Genomic DNA, 21,360 nt, shown 5'->3' with positions numbered 1-21,360 from the left:
CAGGGACCAGGAGAACATCCACTAGGTGGGGCCCTGGCAAGATTGGCTGGAATGGGAGCCCAGGTCTACCCAGCTGGTAGACCTGGGCTCCAAATCCAGGTTGGAGCCCGGGTCTACCGGCTGGATAAATCTGAACTCCCATCTGGACTTGGAGCCCAGATCTACTGGTGGGTAGACCTGGGCTCCCATTTCTGCCAATGGCTTAAAGTTCAGGTGGGAGCCCAAGTCTTCCCAGCTGGTAGATCTGGGCTCCAAGTTCATGCGGAGCCCAGTGAACCTTGGCCATGGAGGCAATAAGTTAAAGTGGGAGCCCAGGTCTACCTGCCTGCTTGACCTGGGCTCTGCAGTTAGTAGTGATCATGCGCCCCCCAAACACAAACACTGGATCAACCCCTGGCTGCAAGAACAGAGTGGGCTGCACTATTAAAGTGAGAGTCAGCCAGAAGTGTCACTAGGGTTTATGTCACCTGGTGCAAGAGCTCATTTTGTCACCCCCATGATGGACCTCCTCCTGTACCAGGCCATACAGAATAAATTACAGTGTCATATGCACAGCCTAAATACAGTGGCATCCCTAGGGTTGGGTTAATCCCCATTAACTTTATTTATTTAAATCTATGACAGTACAGAGTAACCAACAAAAAGCCAGTGGCCAACTTGATGACACTCACACAACTAAATAAAAGTTCTAGTATTAGCTCTCATACATGGAAATGAGATACTAACTAACTAACTAACACTAACATTGGTTCCCTGTTTTGTCCCTCACTGGCTCTTGGAACAATCAGTCTCATTGGTCAGTTTTGAGTAAGGTAATCGACTTTTTGTTACATAAAGCAGTTGTTTACTTTTTCTGGTTAATTGGCCATAACTTTTTATATAATGCAGATACTTCAACACGGTTTCTTTAATTACATTCTGCATGAAATTACCTTTCCAATGATGGTGATATTATTAATAAATACAAATTTTCCACAAAGTTTCCACAGTTTGGACCAGTAGTAGTGTCACCCCTCCCCAAGGTTATCTCCCAGTGCAGTCTGCACCCACCTCACCAGTCTAGTGATGCCATTGGAGTCAGCTCTGCATGTGAATATTGTATGTGAGAAGGTGTGGTATAAGATTGGAGTGTGTGAATAAGAGTGTTGTATACGAGTGAAAAGTATATGACTGAAGGAATACAGAAAAACTATCTAGTAATGTTAAGCCAACATCATTTTTTATTTTATTTTTTTACACATATAGGGACTGAAATAGTAAAACATCTGCGAGGTAATTTATTCTAAGCTGGGAATCTGTATAAGACTGCACATCTTTCTGAATTCTCCTTGGAGCGTTTTCACCTACATAGACAAATGTCTGTAATGAATTGTGAGGTCAATCTTTGCATGTGCCACTTGTTTCATCATTGGAGCTACTGATATATTTTAATTAAAAAGAAATGAATAGGGATCTGCAGTAATTTTTGGTGGGTAAAAGGATGGAGAAGAGTCTTTTCATCCCTCCCTTTGCCTGTATCTTCAAATTGTCATCTTCATTCTCCCTTGACCTAATGTGAGTACAGATTTATACTTTGCCCCGCCCCTTTGGAGTTTATCTCCTTTCTTTTAGATTTCTTTAAGAATTTCTTTAAGGCTTAAAAAGGACCACTTTCAGTCCACTTCCTGCTGTAAGCCCCTCTGAAAGGTTAAGGTAAAGTTTGTTTATATTTTTATATTTAAATTTGAAATATGAATATTGAACAGCTTTTTAAAAAATAAAGTGGAATAGCTTAAAGATCTTTGTTTCATTTCATTTGTTTCTTATAGTCACAGGAGTTTCAGTAGCCTTCCCATAAAAATTTTCCCATTCTGTTTCATAGAAGGGGCTGCATTGTGTATGCAAAGCAGCCCTCTCCATAATTGATGAACCCCACATGTTTAGGAGCTCTGCTTCTGCATCAGAATTCACCTAGGGTTCTGGATTTGAATACCTAGGGCTTGTATCTATGTGGCAGTTGTGCTAGAAATGCATGTAATCTAGTTGTTGAAACGTTGTCATCTGAAATTGCTGAACGTACACAACTTCTCAGTTCTGTCTCTAGATCAGTGATTTTCAACCTTTTTCAGCTCATGGCACACAGACAAGGTACTAAAATTGTCAAGATACACCATCAGCTTTTTGACAATTGACAAGGCACACCATGCTGTTGGGGGGGGGCTCACATCCCCATTGGCCCTATTAACAAATGACCCTCCCCCAAACTCTCGTGGCATACCTGCAGACCATTCACGGCACATTAGTATGCCACAGCACAGTGCTTGAAAAAGGCTGCTCTAGATCTTTAGACATTGACTAAGTTCAAGAGAATCTCATGAATTGGACTTTTTTGGAGTGGGGTGGGGAGCTCTGAGAAAGAGCAGTTTGATATCTACAATGCTAGGACATGGTTTCATCAGTTGTGTGTTTTGCTCCTGTGTACTAGACTAGGAAGTATTTTTTACCCTTCTAGTATGATAGACATTAAAAGGGGCACTACTGTCCTGGGTGCTGTCCCCAGGAATTAAATCAGTATTATCTTACAATTGTTTGCAGAATTTGCTGATCCAGTAGATAGTTATCCACAATTAACATGCTATATGCAGAGGTTACACTGAATAGTAGGGCAGTATTTTTGCAAATCAAAAACCTGCTTTGATCAGGCTTCGTGGTCTGTTTGAAGAATTTGCATGGATCAATGGATGTTATGTGTAGCCTTCTTCACACTTTTTTTTAAAACAGCATTATTCCTTTTAGGTACCAGCAGTGTTTTTATGGAGTCAATCTGTCCAGTCTCCGCAGTGCAGCTGTGGATGAGTACTTCAGACAACCTATTGTAGTAAGTATATTTTTTTTTCTCTGTTTGTAGGTTCTCCATGCCTCATCTCAAAAACAGTCTTTAGAGATGGAAGATTCTGGCAGCAAGGTCAGGATGCTGGTACATCTGAACTCTATTGTTCTTTCAAGATGTACATTTTCATTGTTCAAGTGCCTCTCAGATCATCACTATTTGAGGCCTCTTATTTCTACTGGTTCCCCACAATCCTGCAATACCATTTTTGCAGCTATCAAAATAGATTTAATGCACAATTTTTTGCTTCTGTTTCTGTCTCAAACTATATTCTAAGCAGAGTTCCATGATCCACCTTCCACTTTATTATTATTTTTAAACTCAAAGAAGTCTGGGGCAGACTGCATAAAAAAGGGATGTGGATAGGGAATGCTTTACCCTTTTCCTTTGGATGACTTTCTACCTAAAAATGACCCATTCCATACTGCTTTTTCACCCATGAGAGAGAAGATATGGTGAAGATACAGGGTCCCTACATCTTTTTCCATATTCATGAAAAAAGTGGGAGGGAAATTTGTGATTTTGATTGGAAAAATGACAGGAGGTGCAAGATTAAGCAGTTGCTCCTCACACACCCTTCTTCTGCTCCGGGCTGCATTGGATTAAAAAGAGAGGGGGAGAGAGGAATATCAAAATACTGCATAGTGTGCAATTTGAGTGTCAGTTTTTCAAACATGTCATCAGTGGTGCTTTGTATATATTTAACTAGTCTTTCTGGATACATCCACCAAAGATTTAAAAAAATAGCGAGAGTCTGATTAATAAGTACAAAGTTTATTCCTGAAATGAATTCAGAAGTTTCTCCTGCACATGATGAGACAGCTTGTGCATATCCTGACAAAAATATCTGCCTTGCAGGCTTGAAACACTGGATTATCATTCATAGAATCATAAAGTTGGAAAAGATCAATAAAGTCATCTAGTTCAACCCCCCCCCCCCACTTGTAGAAGGAAATCTACAAGTCTACAATCTGCTAGGAGCATCCCTAGTAGGTGTCTGTCGAGCCCCTGCCTGCAGAACTCTAGTTGGGGAACCCTGTCAGATGCTTTACTGAAGTTCAATTAGATCCACAGCATTCCCACTATCCAGTAAACTAGTAACCTGATCAAAATAGGAAATGAGATTTGTCTGGCAAGGTTTATTTTTGACAAATCCATGTTAACTTCAAATTAAACAATGAAATTGTTATCCAGATGTGTGCAGACTGTATGTTTTATCATTTGTTTTAATATCCTCCCCTTGGCCTGGTGGTCTATAGTAGACACCCACAACAATGTTGTTGTTGTCATTGTCCCCACTTTTACCCAGATGCTCTCCACAGGACTATCTTGAAAATTTTGTTGGATTTCTGAGCAGGTGTATACATTTGTGACATATAATGCCACCCCCTCCCCTTTTGCCCCATTCGTTCTTCCTGAACAACTGATAGACTTCCATTTGTGGATTCCAATCATGAGAGTGATCCCACCAGGTTTCAGTTATTCCTGTGAAGTCAAATTTACCTTCACTTGCTAGAAGTTCAAGCTCATCTTGTTTATTTCCCATATGCCATGCATTCATATATATGTAACATGAGCCATGGAGGTTATGATCCAATGTTCCCCCTTCTTTAGTTGGGCTGGGCTTCTCCCATGCTTCCTAGTTACAGTGGTGTCCCAAGGGTTCACATTTGGAGCACTTAATTAAACTTTTGGCTTATTTCTCCAACCCCCTCAGCCTTCAGTTTAAAACCTTCCTGATTAGGTTCATCATTCTTCTACCAAAAAACAATCTTCCCGATCCTCTTGAGGTGCATCCTATCTCTTTGCAGTAGCTCTTCATCCAAGAAGTGCAGTCTGTGGTCCCAGAAACCAAATCCCTCCCAGTGATGACATTGATGCAGCCAGTTGTTCACCTGGCATATTCTTCTCTCTCTCTCTCTCTGACACATTCATGTGTGTGTCTGTTATTTTTCAGGACACATTTGACATTAGAATTTTGATGGCCCGGACAGTGAAGTACACGGTCAACTTTACAGAAGCAGAAGAAGAAGATTTGCACAGGTCTGTATCTGGAAAAAGTCTGTATTTTCTGTTTCTAAATCCCAGTTCTGTTTTAAACCATTGCTTGTTGCTATTTGCTTATTGTTCAGAAGAAAGCTAGGAGATTTGACCATAGTTACACACCATAGAAACAGGACCCATTCAGAATGCTTAGAATCTAATTGTGAGACTCTGGTATTGTCTTATAGCATCCTTAGAGGTGTCTGTGTTTGGGAAGCCTATTCCTATGACCTCTGCTGGCCGTCCTGTGCCACTCCTTCATCTTCTGGCTCTCTCCTTGTGGTGAGGCTAACCACCCTTGATAAGCCACAGCGTGAGCTAGTCAGAATGCACAGGTTTGTGGCTCATCTGGCACTTGGCCTGCTGTGGCGTGACTCCTCTGGCGCCACCAGCAGAGCCAGCTACAGTGGTGGATCCCAGGATCCCAGCCAACATGCCGGCAGGCTGGCTGAGGCGGCAGAGTGTGGGGGATCTCCCCTTTGGCTGGCATGTCCAAAGGTTCTCTGATGGCTCCCACCTGCAGATTCCATTATCGATGGGTTTCGGTATCCATGGGTTTCCATATCTGTGGAAATGTGTCTGGGAACAGATCCCCTATGGATACTGAGGACCAACCTATATAACATTATGCCTTTAATTGTGAGTGTTAAATATTACCTTGGCAACTTTCTGTTTTATTTTTGCAGAGTGGAAATCCCCTTTGTTTTCCAAATGATGCAGTCTGGGCTAATCCATGGCTTGGCATTTTGGTTCGATGTTGCATTTGTTGGCTCACTGTACGTATTCATTCCTTCATTACCTTGAAATATCAACCTAGGAATCTTTTTCCTTAAGCCAAATTTATGTGCTCTGTCAAGTCTTTGTCTGTCAAACACATGGTAGATTAAGCCCAGTTTGCCCACTTGTTTTTGAGGAGGCAAAATCCACACATAGTGACTTCCCCAGCCATTTTATCATGAGGAAGGATTTGTGTGAAACGGGCATAATAAGAAACATTCACATTTTTATCAGTGAAAAATGTAAGCACTAATGTGTTTGAGTTTTTCATGTGGAGTTTTTTTTGACACAAATGTCTCATAATATGAAAACTCTGTAGTAAGTCATTATGTACTCCTCAGAAACATATCAAAATCTAAATGCTGATCTAGATATTACACTTGCCACAAGAGCATCCGTGTGGCAAATTTCCCATACCTGGCTACATTATTTAGTATTATTTATTTATTTTAAAGCTGTATAGCTCCATTCTCTTAGCAAGTATCTCAAAGCAGATTGCACGCACACACAAACCCTGAGCAAATGAAATAACCACACAACAACAGGTGTGCCCCCTTATCCACAGGGGTTCTATTCTGGAACCCCCCAGTGAATACCTGAAACTGCAGATACAGGTGAATGCCCATCCCCGTGGTCTGGGGGCTGCCCCCCTACAGAGGAGGATGCACACGGGAGCACCTGGACCTGATCCATGGATAAATGACTCCGTGGTTACGGGATCTGCAGATATGGGGGCCCCTGTATTCTAATAAAATGCAGAACATATACAATAACAAAACAGGACTAATGCAGGAGTTATTTACTCATTCAGCCAGACCTGAACGCTTCACTGAAAAACTGGTTCTGGAGGTGGACATTTCACAAGATTGGCACCACCAAAAAACAGCCCTGCATAGATAAGCTGGTGAGGGTGGGAGGAATGGGGGAGGCAAGGGCAGTTGCCAACAGCACTCATGTGTGCCAGTATCCTGAGCTCCCTCTTCCACCCCTTTCCTTTCCCTCACTCTTCCTGGTTCTGTGCCATCAAAATAGCTGCTGCAGATCCAAGGAGACCTATTGGTGTGGCGGAGGATTAACCCTAAGGTAAGGGAACAAGGAGACTTCTGGGCATCCCTCCCCCTGGATGTAGCACTGTACTCCATTGGTGTGTCTGCTTTGGCAGCATTTGATGCTGCCATGGGGGAAAATGGCTTGGCCTTTCAAGTACAGCTATAAAACAGATCCCTGGTTTTTATTTTCATGTTCTCCTCTAGATGTCTGCATATTTATTGAATTTCTTGTCTTAAGGGTAACAGTTTGGCTGTCGACTGCTCCAACGGAGCCTCTGACTCATTGGTATCAAATACGCTGCCTTCTTCAAACTCCTCTCTTTGCCAAAGAAGGGGAAACTCTTTCAGGGAAAGTCCTCTTTGTAGCAAATAAGCGGTAAGTAGCAGAATGTTGGCAGCAGTTTTCCTGCTGAAAGTTGCTCACTTTGTTGGGTTATTCAGAGTTTCTGCAACAGTATGTGGGAGAAGAAAATGTTAAGGTTAATTACATGAGGTATCTACCAAGTTGTGGAAAACGACAGAAAAGGCAACATAAAATATGCTTTGCATCTCTGCTTCTAAATCCTCAGGGTGGAAAATCCACCCTATTGTATGTTCATTTATCAAAATGTGAGTTAGAAAAATTGCCAGTGTAACATTTGTGCCAAGTGAATTTGCTTCATAAATCTAAGGTTTGTCTGCTATTAGCTTCTCTTTGTGCACTTAGACCTAAACTTAGCACAGTAATAATGATTTTCATTGCAGGAAATATAATGGGCAAGGGCAGCATTTCCTTCTTTTGAGGCTGCTTCAGTGTAATGATTTCAGAGTGGTAATAAACATTAATTACAGTGGTTAACATATCTGTCCTTTACTCCAAAATTACTTACATCGTTTCATTTCAATTGCTCCCTCTCTCTTTTGTGCATGTGAGATTTCACTAGCTAGTACTAAACCTTTGATGCTTTCTAACTTTTGCAGTTGCTGCTTGCAGCTGAATTAGAGAATGCAAGACAATTCTATCCCCTGATCTAAGACTACTCTGCTGTCATATAACTCATCCTTTTCCAAGATGGGTGGCGTAGGGCTCACCATGGACTAGATCTCTAGGCAGTGTTTGATATCCTCAATCACAACAGTGTACTGGGGACACTGTTGTGCAGTGGATCTGCTCCTTCTTGGAAGATAAATTCAAAAGGTGATGCTGGGGAACTCCTGCTCTTTCCCTCTGGATTGAAGTGTTCTACAGCAGTTGTCTTCTTTCTTTTCCTTGACATAAAAAACATAAAAAATATTTTAAAAACATGAAAATAAAAAAGTATAAGACTGGGGACCCACCGCAGATCCTGCCCCTTCCTGTGACCCACCCCCCTGCCCCTGTTGCCCCATTTCCCCCTACCTCTTGTATCTTCATAACAACCCTGTGTAGCAACCTGTGCAAGGTCAGCCTTCGGAGTTTCAGGACTGCGAGAAGAGGCTTGTGTAGGATTATATCAAGAACTCAGTTTTGATAAGGCAGTACGATTATTAGATTGGATCCACTCTTGCACAGGTGGATAATTGTGTAAAATAAGTGAGACTGAATCCTGAGCCATTTGGTTCCTGTAAAATTGGGCTTTGAAAGATTTCTGCAACCCCTCAAAGAGGCTTCACAACCCCCTTGGGGTTGCTACCCATAGATGGAAGAACACTGTTCTACAGGGTTTCATCCATCTCCTGTGCATAACTTCTGAATGAAATTGCTAGGGAAAGTTGCCAAGGGACTAGTGTCAGCAACATGCAGATGACACCTAGTTGTACATGTTGCTACTGTCCCCTGCTGGAGTAGCTGTGGATGCCTTGAGGCAGTGAAGGAGCTAGATGTGGGCAATCAAGCTCAAATTAAATCTAGGCAAGACTGATGTTCTCCTAGTCAGGAGACCTACTGATTTGACAATGGTGTGCCCACCTCTCTGGATGGACTGTCACTCCTTTGAAAGATCAGGTTTGTGGTTTGGAAATACTCCTGGACCCAGTGTTTCTTTAGGATGCCAAGGTGATGGTTGTGGCCTGGGTGCTTTTGCCTGGCTTTGAGTAGTGTAATGCTTTGGGTGGTGCACTAGCTGTGCCCATGGCTTTAACATTGTGATGGTCAAGCATTACGGAAGAAGGAGTGTGTAGGCAAGATGAGTACAGCACCAAAGGCAATCACTAACTGCTTTCACCTTAGCAATCTGCTTTCCTTTCTTATTAGTCAGAGTAAGTTTAATGAGAAACTGGTAGTATTCTGCTGCCACCTTCCAAGGCTAGTAAACCCAGGCAGAAAGTTGTCAACTTGGAAAAGCCCCTCTCTAAAAATAACCAAGGGCCCCTGAAATCTGAGAAGCACCTTTGAAATCCAACAGTAGTGAAACTGGAGTGGTCTGGTAAGCCCTGTTGCTGCAGCTCAGTGAACCAAGCTCTGACAGGTAATCAATTAAAAAATAAATGGAGTTTATTTTAAAGACTGAAGAACCAAAAGAAAAGAAAGGGGGATTGCAAAGGTTAAAGCAAGACATGTATCAAAACAAATAGGCAGGATAGGCAAAAGGAATTTTTTTTCACAAAATGTGGCAAGAAAATTAAAATGCATAACAAATAAAACAAACCTGATACAGAAAATCAGTCTTTTAAACGTTCAGTGTTCTTTCAATGATGAGCCAAGCAACACACTCAGGCATCCCAGTATAGGTGACCTTATAAAACCAAAGATTGGTGAGGTCCTGGGTTCATCCAGTTGGATGAGTTACAACCACCTGAGCACTTCATCCTGCCCCTTGACCTAGTCAGCTGGGCTAGAGTGCCCATTCAGCTGGTACATGAAGGAGCGCTGGCTAAGATCTATTGTCTAAGCCAGACAGGAAGACATACAACCTAAAACTAACCTCTGTCATGTGGCTCATCATTGCTGAATTGAAAATGTGCTGAATTGAAAAGGGATCCTGCTGCAAGGTGTTTCAAGAACCTGATTTGCATCACAGAGGTTAGAAGGGTCCAAATTAGGGGAAAATGTGGTTTAAGAAATCCCTAATTCTTGCTGTTAAGCATGACTAGAACAATATCCTTACCATTTTGGAGCCTCAACTAAAGAAGGTTTCACATAAAATCCAGAGTAAATGAGGGCGTGGGTCAGATTCTACAGAGGTAAGATATCTAGCCAGAAGAAGCAAGTGAGAATTCAGAACTGGAATCAGGAAGAGGTCAAACTCCAGCAAAACAATCCTAAAGTGAGAAGGCCAAGGAATAGGGAAGAACTACTTACCAGCCTTTTCCTACTTCCTTTTATAGGACCAATGGAGGCCTGTGACTCCAAAAGACAAGATACATCTTGGTCATTTTGCCAGGATCACTTCAACATATTCCATTTCTTGAATGGAAAAGCTGCACATAGTTTGTTTAGAACTTATATCTTGCCTTTCTGCCTATATTGTATACCCTGTACAATGTAAAACATAACTATTACATACATTTTGATATTTTCCTGTGAGTCTAAGTAGAAACAAAGCATGCTTGGTGTCTAAAATGAAACTGTTTTCTCTTTAAATTGGGTTTGGATGCCTGTCACCCAAATCTAGTGACTCCTGACATAATCAGAGATTCTAGTAATACAGTCAAAATGCCTTATTCATATCAACAGCAGATACCCTTTCTAGTGTTAAAGACTTCCTGGTTTAAAAGCTTTTTCATAAAGGAGTTATATTGCTCATATTACAATACCTGCTTTTCAAAGCTGAAAAGTATCGGTTACCTAGTGGATTAAGAGAAGCAGCATTTTCCATCACATGCCACAACCACTATTGTAATCCCACTTGTTTACAAAACTGTCTCTATAGCAATATGGTTCAGTTGCCAAAACTTTCATTAAAGGCAGACATCTTGGCTGCTTTTCTCTACAAATCTCTTCTGAAGAAATAGTCATATAGACCTTGGCCAGAGTTAACTCTTTCAGAACTGGAAATTTTTTGGTTAATATTTGACAAAAACTGTATCAGAAATGAAACTTTGTGGCTCCTGGGGAATTTGTTTTCACGTATATGTATTCAGGATTCTGGCCATGCTTATCATATGCTGATTGGCTTGTTGGCTTACTGCATTATTTCTGTGACTGACAGACATGGAAAAAGTATAATGCAGACATGAGGAGCCATTTAAGCTGCAAACCTATATGCACATATACGTATTTGTGTATATGGGAGTGAGTCTCATTGAACTAAGTGGGACTTACTTTTGGGTAGACATGGGTAGGAGTGTGCTGTTAATTGTTCTCGTACCTGCGACATCAGTGATCTGTAATTTAATGTAGATACCAGGGAAATGAGTCCTTGAGTGAGAAGTTACATTGCCTGCCGAACAGATGATCTAGTGGAGTGGTACTCAAACTGGTGGGTCACGACCCATCAGCTTGTGTAAAACTGCCTCTGGCCCCTTAAGGGGTGGGGGAAGGGGAGAGATAGCTACATGATCTCCAGGAGCAGAACCCCTGATTTAGTGCATTTTTAAAAAACTGGGTAGACCGTGACTTCAAGTTTGTTACTATGCTAGAAATAATTTAAGGAGGATACCGGCCATTAAAACGTCCTGCCTCATGGGAACCTCATGTTGTGGTAACATTTTTGCCAAAGAGCAACAGATTCTACGTATAGCTTAGAGCGTTCCCAGTCTAATTACAGCACAACAGCATGCTGGAATTATTCCCAGTTCTCACCTGGAACTCTGAGCTATTTCACATGTTTGGCAGGGAAACAGTAACATAATGGAACATGAGCATCAGTTATCATAGATTCCATGTATCTGAGCCCTAAAATACTGTACTTACAAGCTCCCAGTTCTGAAATTTAGTGCCATCATCACTGAATAACTTTTCATGAAGGATAGTTCTGATAAACCTGTCATCAATTATCCAGCAGTAAAAACTTAACATTTCAGCCCTAATTGTATGTGATGGTACAGAGTATCAATTTTTTTCTGTAATGTTGCTCTATGGATGCAATTGTTGATTTGTAACCATCTTTCTGGTTTGTGTCACAGACAGAGTTATGACATCCAGATCGTTGCTGTAGTGGATGAGACAGGCTTTAAGTCAGGCAATGTCCTTGATTTAAAGAATCCATTTTTTAGGTAAGGAATGATCTTTGCTAGATTGATAAGAATTACTGAGCTGTAAAATTTGGCTAATGACATCTCTTTTTTCAGTATTGCTTGATAATGTATCTGATCCTGTCTTTTCATAGAAATTATGGAAACTTCACTTTTAGCTTTCAGCATGAGCTTGAGTTAAAGGAAAGGAGCAGGTGTATAGTGGGCTGGGGTGGGTAACCATGGAATTCTTCTCTGGCTCAGATTTTAATTCAAGTCAGAGAAGAATGTGGGGCCTTGTAATGCTCACCCCCTTTTTTTTAAGTGAACATTACAATCTCCCATGATCTCCCAAAACGTGTTTCTGGACCTCAGCCCAGTCAGTTTCAGTGGCATCTCTGGAAAGGTGGAGACTTTGTGCCACATGGCAGAATGCATGTTGTATGTATGTTTGACCAAGTTTGGCTGTTTCCCAAACAAGGCTTTGAAGCCTCCCAAAACAGATTGACTGAACTTTTAAAGACACCATTTATATATGTTACAGAATTTTCTCACAGACGTTTTTTGTGCCCTTTCAAGTGCCCTCTGATTGCCCAGAATTGGAGACACTTTTCAAAATGTCCAGAAATGTTTTTGAAATTTGCTCTTCCTCCCATTCAACTCTACCATAGCTTAACCCTTATACCACATGAAATAGATTTCATCCATGGAACAGGATTTTTTTAAAGTGATGCTCATACTTAATCATAAATGATCGTGCTTTAGCCATGATCAAATATTCCAGAGGTGCTCAAACTTCTCAGGAGTAAAACTCTCGAGGTAATTCTTTGCGGGGGAGGAGGCGAAGGCAGTGATGCAATCCCCAGGATCGCATCACTAATGTGGGTGAAGGGGGTTTTCTTTTACTTACAGGGGAATGCTGCAATGTCCAGGAGTTGCAGGGAGCCCTGTGCAGCCTTCTGCAGGACTCCCTGAGTCTTAGAATGTTGAAAAAAGTGATCGCAAACCACTTCCCGGTTTCAATTGCAAAACCAGAAGTGATTTGCAATAGCTTTTTTCAATATTCTAAGACTCGGGGAGCCCTGCAGATGGCTGCAAGTCTCCCCACAACTCCTAGATCCTGGGGATCACATCACTGCCTCTTCTCTTCCCTTAAGGCCCCTTAAGGGACCAAAGGCAGTGTTACATGAGCTGGTTGGTTGCACCAGTACTCAAACCCACCAGTTTGAGTACCACTAAAATATTCCTTTCATCAACTTATTTTTCCTTCACTTTTTAATGTAATTTTTATCTTCTTTTAATGTGATTTATGCACATTTGTTTTTTCAAAATTATTTGAAATGTTTTTTGAAATCTAGAGATAGATCTCTATTTTGCAATTTCCCAAAGGTATTTTTCTACTTATCCCCAACTAAATCTTTTTTTCTTTTTAAGATTTTGCATATCAACTGCAAATTCAGCAATTTCTCATAAAACAAGCCCATATACCTATTTGGTATAATAGAAGTTGTTATGTCCCCTGTCCCTTCACACACGTTGCAAATGATACTCTCTTATAGGGTAGGGAAAAAACACACTATACACTGGCTCCCAAGTTATGGGAGAGAACATCCCTTATTCTGTTATAGAGAGTTATTCTGGCAAGAACATCCAAGTTATGGATGGCTGCACCAGTGCTTTTGTACAGGCACTGTGTTGTGGTGCTTTTGTAACTGACTGTTTTGATCTACATATGTTCCAACTTCTGGACAGATCTCCAAAACAGAACCAGTTATACTGGGGGACTTGGTGTCTATACCATAAACCAGGGGTGTCAAACATAAGTCCCGGGGGCTGGATGCAGAAGTTTTTTATCCCGCCCTCAGGCTCTCAGCTGCTAAGCAGTACTGAGGTGCTACTGCTGAAAGGGCAGCCCACATGGAAATTGGGCTCTCCCATATCTTGAAATAAGATCAAGATTTGCTTATTTTCTGTCACTTGCAGCTAATGAGTTCCTAAGTGAGAAAATGTGCTTATTTTTGGTTATGACCTGTTTAATGACATCACTATCTGCCTAATGACATCACTTCCAGCCCTCAGCGGGCATCATGAACGCTATTTGGCCCTTGGTATGAAATGTGTTTGACACTCCTGCTATAAACAATATACAAATTGGAGTAAACATATTTCACAGGGAAAAAAAACAACGCATTAGAAGAACTACAATATGAAAGACTGCACTGAAGTGACATGAGTGCAGACATAATCTGAAAAAAAATCATGTTTTCTTTTCCAGATAAAATTATAACGTATTTTCAAAGTTTGTTGCTCTTTCTTTTGCTATTTGCAATGCACAAGATAAACCAAGTGGTTATGTGCAGGTATGAACCTAGAGATAAAAGAATGAGTTGAAACTGAGCAGTAGCAGAGGTGTTGCTGATTGAACTGAGACTGGTATATTGAAGAAGATACTAAGGGCAAAGCACTGAACACAGAGGGTCACAAAGTATTGCTCTAGCATTCTTTGTACTAATATCCTAGCCAGGATATGTGACAAGGCAGACTGAGAGCCCAATCCTGTGCTCGGCGGCACAGCTCCATGCCACCGAGCATAGTCGCAAATAGTTGCAGTGGGAGGTGCTGGATTCGGCGGCAGCTCTCCTCGGTGCCGCCAAGCCTGGGCGCCCCGGGCAGCTCAGGATTGGGCTGTAAGATGATAGCAAGAACATTTATCAACCAAATCATTTTACAATCAAGTAGCTAGAGTTGAAACTGCAAGTGCAACTAGGAGAATTGTAACCATTTGTACTTGCTTAAAAGAGGATGCAACTTCTGCTTCCAGCTGTAACTAGTGACAGTAAGAAAGTATAACGCTATTCTTTTTAAATTATGTTTTAAATTGCCTCAAAAACTGAAACTGAGGCATGCAGAATGGAGACACTTGCTTACTCACTCTGCTTAGATGCCAGCTTAACGTCTACTGATGTATGTAAGGGGGCCAGATGTGCAAAGCTGAGACCTTTAGATTGCCACAATGTCTGTGCTGGATGGTGGAATGCATCTGACCACATTTTGCTGCTAGTGCAGGGGTGTCCAAACATTTTGGCAGGGGGGCCACATCATCTCTCTGACACTGTGTCAGGGGCTGGAAAAAAAAGAATTAATTTACATTTAAAATTTGAATAAATTTACATAAATGAATTTATTAGAGATGGAACTTATATGAATGAATGAAGGTCTTCCAATAGCGCAGACCTCTAAAAGGCCTTGCACAAAGCAAGGCCAGCCTTTTCTTCACTGTCACTGCTGCATCACAGACGTGAAACATCAAGTAGTGGAGGGAGCCCTTGTCCCACAGCTCAGGTGAGAGATTGAACAGTCGTCCTCACACTGAGAGCAGTTGGGCAGCAGGGCTCCAGCAAGTCTCTGGAGGGCCAGAGGCTCACTGGAGACTGGGGCACTCTGCGGGCCGGACTAGGAGCCCCTGAGGGCCGCAAGTGGCCCCCGGGCCGGGGTTTGGGCAGCCCTTTGCTAGTGCATCAGCAGATTGCTAATGGTGTGGATCAGGGGTCTCCAAACTTTTTGGCCAAAAGGCCGCATCAAATATCTGGCATGGTGTGGAAGGCCAGAAAAAAAATTAATTATAAAATTTAAATAAATAAATTAGAGATGGAAGATGAGTGAATAAATGAATGAATGTGCTCATTCATTCCACCTTTCTGGCCCTCAGAACCCCCTCCAGACACAATCAGAGCACAGTGCTGGTCATGTTCAGTTGAGTGGGCCAGAGGCTTTCAGGGGACAAGAGGTTGGCTATGGGCCGGAAAGAGGCTTGCTGTGGGCCGCATCTGGCCCCTGGGCCGGGGTTTGGAGGCCCCTGGTGTAGATTGTCAATTGGAATTCATGGCACTGATAGAACTGTAGGTCTTTTAACTCTATAGTGAGGTGAGAATTTTATCTACATCCATATCAATTTATTGTCACATACATAAATATAAACCATGTGAAGTATTTGTTGGCAAATAACATGGCTTAAATAGGAATTTGCTATGATTTCTTTATGTCTGACAGTTCTACAACTTAAAAGGATACACAATTTTTCCATCACAAGAAATTGCTCCAATAAAAGGTATTACCTTTTCTTAAAACAAACAAAAAAAAACACCCCAGGAGAAGTTGTAGAGAAATGTTCTGCACAATTACAGATATCACATATGTTATAATTTATAATGTTTTAATATTTTTATTTACAGATATGCTTAGGATGACACACCATCACCTGCAGGAAGAAAAACCAGGATTGCAACCAAAACTAGCACCCGATGAGGTTGAATGTGTGAATATTGAATATGCTGCGTCTTCTGTGAAATCTATGTGTACATATCTAAAAGAAAATATTTTATGCAAATTGTATAATAAAGAGATATTTGTGCAGTTCTTCCCATGTTTTTTTCAAACTGGCACCTCAGTCTTAAACATGTCTGCTTGAAAGTATCTGTACTTCTCACTGTGTAAGTACATTTACTTCAGAATCAATGGAATCATGTCAATGTGTACAGGATTGAAGTGTCAATCTCATATTTATAAATTTGAATGACTATGTTCTTTGTTTCAGCTGTTCAAAATATTATTGATACATGATGTGCAGGGGGATTGTTTTAGGTTTGCTTTTCCAAAGTTGACAGTCCTTGGATTGTATTTTATTTTTTCTTCAAGGAATATTCTTAACAAAACCTACCTCATGTTTCTATACACATATAGGATATATTGGCATAATGTGAACAGTACTATAAGCTTACATTTAACTCTGTTTTAATATTTGCAAGATATATTTAAATACATAGAGTTATTCTCAGTTGGCCAGAATTCGTTACCTTCTCCAAGCAAGCTGCACTGGCTCGCCCCTGACAGTGTCTCTGACCTGTGTTGTTTAATGATTGGGAAAAGAGCAGTCCTAAACTGTCCTAGTTCATCAGCATGTCTGCCTTCATAGACTCATTTATGAAGGACAATGGCAGAATAATTTCTCGACATCTGTATTTCTGTATATTTCATACATTCTGTAGATAGTACAATTGCAATTGTGCATTTAATCTTTCCAATAAAATTTAAACTATAATCGGGCTGTGATCTCTGTTTCTTCCTAAGGACTACTGTGGAAATTACAGTGTGAGAGGCTCAGGATGGTCATGATCCCCTCCCCACCCCAAGTGTGATTTCCAGTGACTTTTATTTGTGTCTGCTTTGTCATTTTAATTGCTCACCTCAGTGGTTCCCAAACGTTTTCAACTGGCAGCTCTCTTGACCTGCTGGGCCATTGGCAGTGGGTCCCCATTAGAGCTTCAATCCCATATATTGTATGGGGCAGCGGGTTTTTTGTGAGGATTCCCTGGCTCCTCTGGCTGGTTCCGCGACTCCCTGGGAAGCTGTGGCTCACAGTTCGGAAAACACTGGCTTACGTGAAAAGGGTAACCAAAGATCTCTGCTGGCAAACAAGAATATGGGTTTCAGTATTTAGCCTTGAAGCTCTGGTTGCTGCCGTGAAATAATTCTCTCTAGAATTCTGCCAGTGATTATTTACAGCAGCACTCTGCAGCACAAAAAGAGAAGTACACAAAGGATGAACAATGAATGAACTAAGAGAAATGAGGCTACGCAGCCTTCCTACTCTTTTAAGTGATGCTGCTATTTGATCCAGCCAGCTTCCAGCAGCTGGCCTGAAGTGAAAAAGTATGGTTTGCAACCTGCTGGGAAGTACGATTCATTTGCATTCCTTGAGTTACCAGCCAGCAGCCAGATTACGGATAAATCAAAATCACCAACTGCTCTTTAGTGGCAGATGGGGAGTAACAGGAGCTCACTGCTGCTGGAACCAATGTTAATTAATCATCTGTCAAACCAAAGCCAGGCTTATGTCTTCTTAATCGCTATTAGATGCTCTGTCATTCAAAGAGTAGCCGGTATATAGCTTAACACCAACCCACTTCTGTTTATGTGCCTTAACATTAAAAAGGATGACAACTGATATGGTCCTTCGCTGAGCAATTGTTGAAATAAGTGCAGCAATGTACTGTTTGTGTCTATGTTCTGATCATCTGTCAGTATTAGGTTTAACATTACAGATTATCTGTATCAGAAAGAGGGAAGGCTGGATTCAGTTCTAGTGATTGGTGCCATCATAGTTGACAGCCCCCCCCCCGGGGGGGCTGGGGATAAGAATAGGCCCTCAGTTTGGCTGTACTTGTTGTAAGAGGCGACTAAACAGCCACCGGGTAGATGGGACTCGTTAGCCTGGGAAGGTAGCTCATCTGAGAGAAGGAAAACTGATCCCAAACCTCCACTGCCTTGTGGCTACATCCAGTTATGGAAATAGCTTCAGGAGTCAACCTTGAGGCAAAATCTGGAGCCAGAGTCCTGGAGGCAGTTCATGGCTGAACACAGTCACGTTCTGGCAACTCCTGTGACGCCGTGGAACCAACCGTATTGGCCTCTGCCTTTCCATTGGACCATTTCAGCGACGTGAAGAGGGGGGGATTTGCTGCATGGGTAACAGTCTATCCTCCATATCTACTTTACCCAGGCTTCGTACACTGGAGAGGACACTCTGTTCCAGAACAACTTTTCAGAGTGCGATACCATAGTCTTCTGAGACTGAAGGATGCCAACAAGAGTTGACAGTAGTCTGTAATGCTGACTAGAACTGCATCATAGCCTTGAGGTCTGGGTGTGGGGATTCAGGCAAGCGGATTTGGGCATATATGGCTCATTCAGAGTGCATACCAAGACTGAAGGTTCTCTTCAGTCTGAAGACTGAGACAGGAAAGGTTCCCAATTCCTACCATCCAGCCAAATCCAAGCACTTTGAGGACACCCAGCTTTCTACTTGCTTTTTATCCCATTGATTTCATGGCCCTGTTTAGCTCTGTACAATTTACATCTGCAATGGATTGTAAATGAAGCACAAAAAGAAAAATCTCATTCTATCACCTCACCAAGGGATACAAATGATTTACATTTACAACGACAAGAAATATCCATGATGCATATCCATCAAAAAGGAATTCATGAAACTGGTACAGTTGTCAGTGCTAACTTGTCAAATTTTACAGCAAATGATCTTAAGGGTTTATGCTTCCTGAAGTACTTAAAGCAAGAAAAAGCCCTGCATACACAATATGAGGGTTGGTTGGATGTAGTTGCACCTCCCTTGTCTGATGTAGATGTGAGACATAGCATAGCTGGGGCTGGCTTTATCATTCTCAGAGGTTTTTTTCACCACATGTATTGGGGAATTGCATGTAATCACAGCAAAGTGAGTAATCCATTAATCCTCTTTTCTCATTCTATTGTTGAGAATACTGCAGAAGGAGATGTTTAGAAGTTTAAAAATGGACTCCCATCGCTTATTTAAAAATTATTTACAAAGAAATGAAAGATCTTGGTGGTTGTCTTTGGCCATAATAATGTAAACTGCAGGACAGAAAAGGCACTTTTAGAAAGCAATAAATGAGAGAGAGAAAGAGAGGTTGCCCAGGCAGAAGCTATAGCTCATTTTCTAAGCATGAACAAATGCACAGGCACCCACACCCCTTCCTTTTTAAACCCCTTTACTATACAAGGAACACGTTGGTTTGGAAAAATGTTGTTGGTAATAGAAGTAATGGCAAGATCCAAAGAGCTACTTTGGGCAGTCCCAAGAAAACGGGGATACCCAGCAGGACTTTTGACACCCTCTATGGCTTCCCATGCTATATCGTAAAACTATTTTTGAATTGTCCTCAGAAGTGGTTTGCCATTTGGTATGGGAGTGTGTAAGAAACAAAAACCCAAAGTTCCCCTGAGTGCTTGGAACTGGCTGTGCTGTTCTTTGGATCCTATTCAATTTCTGAACAGGTTCTGTCATCTGCCATTGGCAGAAATGTGATCTCACATGCACAAACATGTTGGCTGGTATCTAGAGCTGCACTGAAAATTCTCAAAGGTGAACTTTTGACTGAGGGAGGGATTGGCTGCAAAATGGGGGTGGAGCACCCATGAGTGGAGGAGGGGCTGAAACCCCCTGACCCAGCATGGTGGCAGCTACCATTCCACTCTTTCCCCAAAACCTTTTAGAACAAAGCTACATAATGAGGACAGATTTTTTTTTTTAATGGTGACATTTCCCCTGGTTCAGCAACTTGGGAGGGGTTTTAACTCTCAAACACCTTGAATGCTTCTTCAAAAAACTGCCAAATGTCTGCCCATTTTCATGGTGATTTCAATGTGGCTTCAATGTGGAGTAGATGACCTTGCAGTTTCCTTACAACTCTATAATTCTATGGTCTGTATGGGGCCCTGAAATGGTGGAGGGGTATTTTGGACAAGCCCTACTATCTTCCAAAGTATGTATGTCCTTTCTTTCCAAGTCCCCCCAGCTATAGTTGTCCTTTTCTTCCATTCACCTAATTTTCCACCATTCCAAAGCCATTTTTTCTGGCAGCCCAATCCTAATTGCAGCACTGCTGAAAGGGCTACTGTTGCATCCAGCAGCCCCACAGAGGCTACTGGAGATCTCCTCAGGGGAAGGGATGTTCGCCCCCTTCCCCCCCCCCCCCGAGTAAGGGCACAGACCTGGCAATGGGGCTTTTTAAGTCTGTGCTGGTTATTTTGCCAGTGCAAACCTGAAAACCACCATGTCAGGCTTTTCAAACAAACAGGGAAGATAGGATCTAGTGGAAGAGGCCTCTGCTGGTCCCACCCCCTCCCGCCTTTCCTCTTTTTTCCCTCTTTTTGCCCTTTGTGAGCCTGGAAAACGTGGTAGCTGCTTTACCGATGCGTTTGTTCAGCTCAGTATCGAGAGAAACAGTGTTGGAGATCGTTGAGCCAAGGTACACAAAGTCATGGACAACCTCCAGTTCATGCACAGAGATTATAATGCAGGACGGCAAAGAAAATCCCAAACAAGGTTGGCGCAAGCTCGGAGGACCTGCAGGTTGCGCTCACTGGGACAGGCCTTGTATGCTGCTTGAGCTCCCCTCTTTTCCTCAATGACTGGTGTCAACTCCTCAGAGTGGGTTTCAAACCGAAAGTCACACACACCTTTGCCTCCTTTGCCCTGTGCTGGTCTCTCGCTCTGTTTCCAGGCAGCCCAAAACACTGCAAAAAGGCTCTGCCTCACCGAGGCAGGGAATAGCCCTGGAGCCATGAAAGAGGTTCCCCTTTTGAAGGAACAGTAACACTCCTGGAGCCCCTGAGCCAGCAAAGAGGTTGAAGAGGGAGGCGGAAAACCCTTTGTAACCAGAACACGTGCAGCAAGGTGGAGCACTCGTGTTCTCTCTCTCTCTCTCTCTCACTCACTCACACACACAGGGGCACGTCTGGTTGCAACAGAGGGGATTGCTTTAAAAAACCCAGGGAGTGTTTGCCGAATTCCCCCCCCCCCCATGATGCAGGCAATCACTGACACAAGCAAGCCTTCCCACCAAGCAAAGCATGGGATTTAGCATACAATCCTCTCCACACTTTCCTGGGAGTAAGTCCCATTGACTGGAATGGGGATTACTTCTGAGTAGAAACGCATAGGGTTGAATA

General features: G+C 42.2%; 1 protein-coding gene across 3 annotated transcripts in view; it reads left to right on the top strand.

The window, feature by feature from the left end:
• LOC136641044 (histone-arginine methyltransferase CARM1-like) overlaps positions 1–16,909 on the top strand; it is a 77,457-nt gene extending 60,548 nt beyond the window's left edge. The window contains exons 8-14 of one of the 3 annotated variants that reach the window (XM_066616623.1): positions 2,776–2,857; positions 4,827–4,912; positions 5,599–5,688; positions 6,722–6,772; positions 6,977–7,114; positions 11,764–11,853; positions 16,044–16,909. In XM_066616623.1, coding sequence (XP_066472720.1) covers positions 2,776–2,857; positions 4,827–4,912; positions 5,599–5,688; positions 6,722–6,772; positions 6,977–7,114; positions 11,764–11,853; positions 16,044–16,053 — 547 coding nt within the window. In that variant the 3' untranslated portion in view covers positions 16,054–16,909. Of the gene's footprint in view, positions 1–2,775; positions 2,858–4,826; positions 4,913–5,598; positions 5,689–6,721; positions 6,773–6,976; positions 7,115–11,763; positions 11,858–16,043 lie in introns of those variants that run through there. The other 2 variants (XM_066616624.1, XM_066616625.1) reach the window with 2 other exon arrangements.
• Positions 16,910–21,360: the final 4,451 nt, after the last annotated feature.

The sequence above is a fragment of the Tiliqua scincoides genome, chromosome 2 (assembly GCF_035046505.1).
Source record: "Tiliqua scincoides isolate rTilSci1 chromosome 2, rTilSci1.hap2, whole genome shotgun sequence".
NCBI lineage: Eukaryota > Metazoa > Chordata > Lepidosauria > Squamata > Scincidae > Tiliqua > Tiliqua scincoides.
The sequence above is the reverse complement of the archived record's forward strand: the minus strand, read 5'-3'. Positions and strand labels throughout refer to the sequence as shown.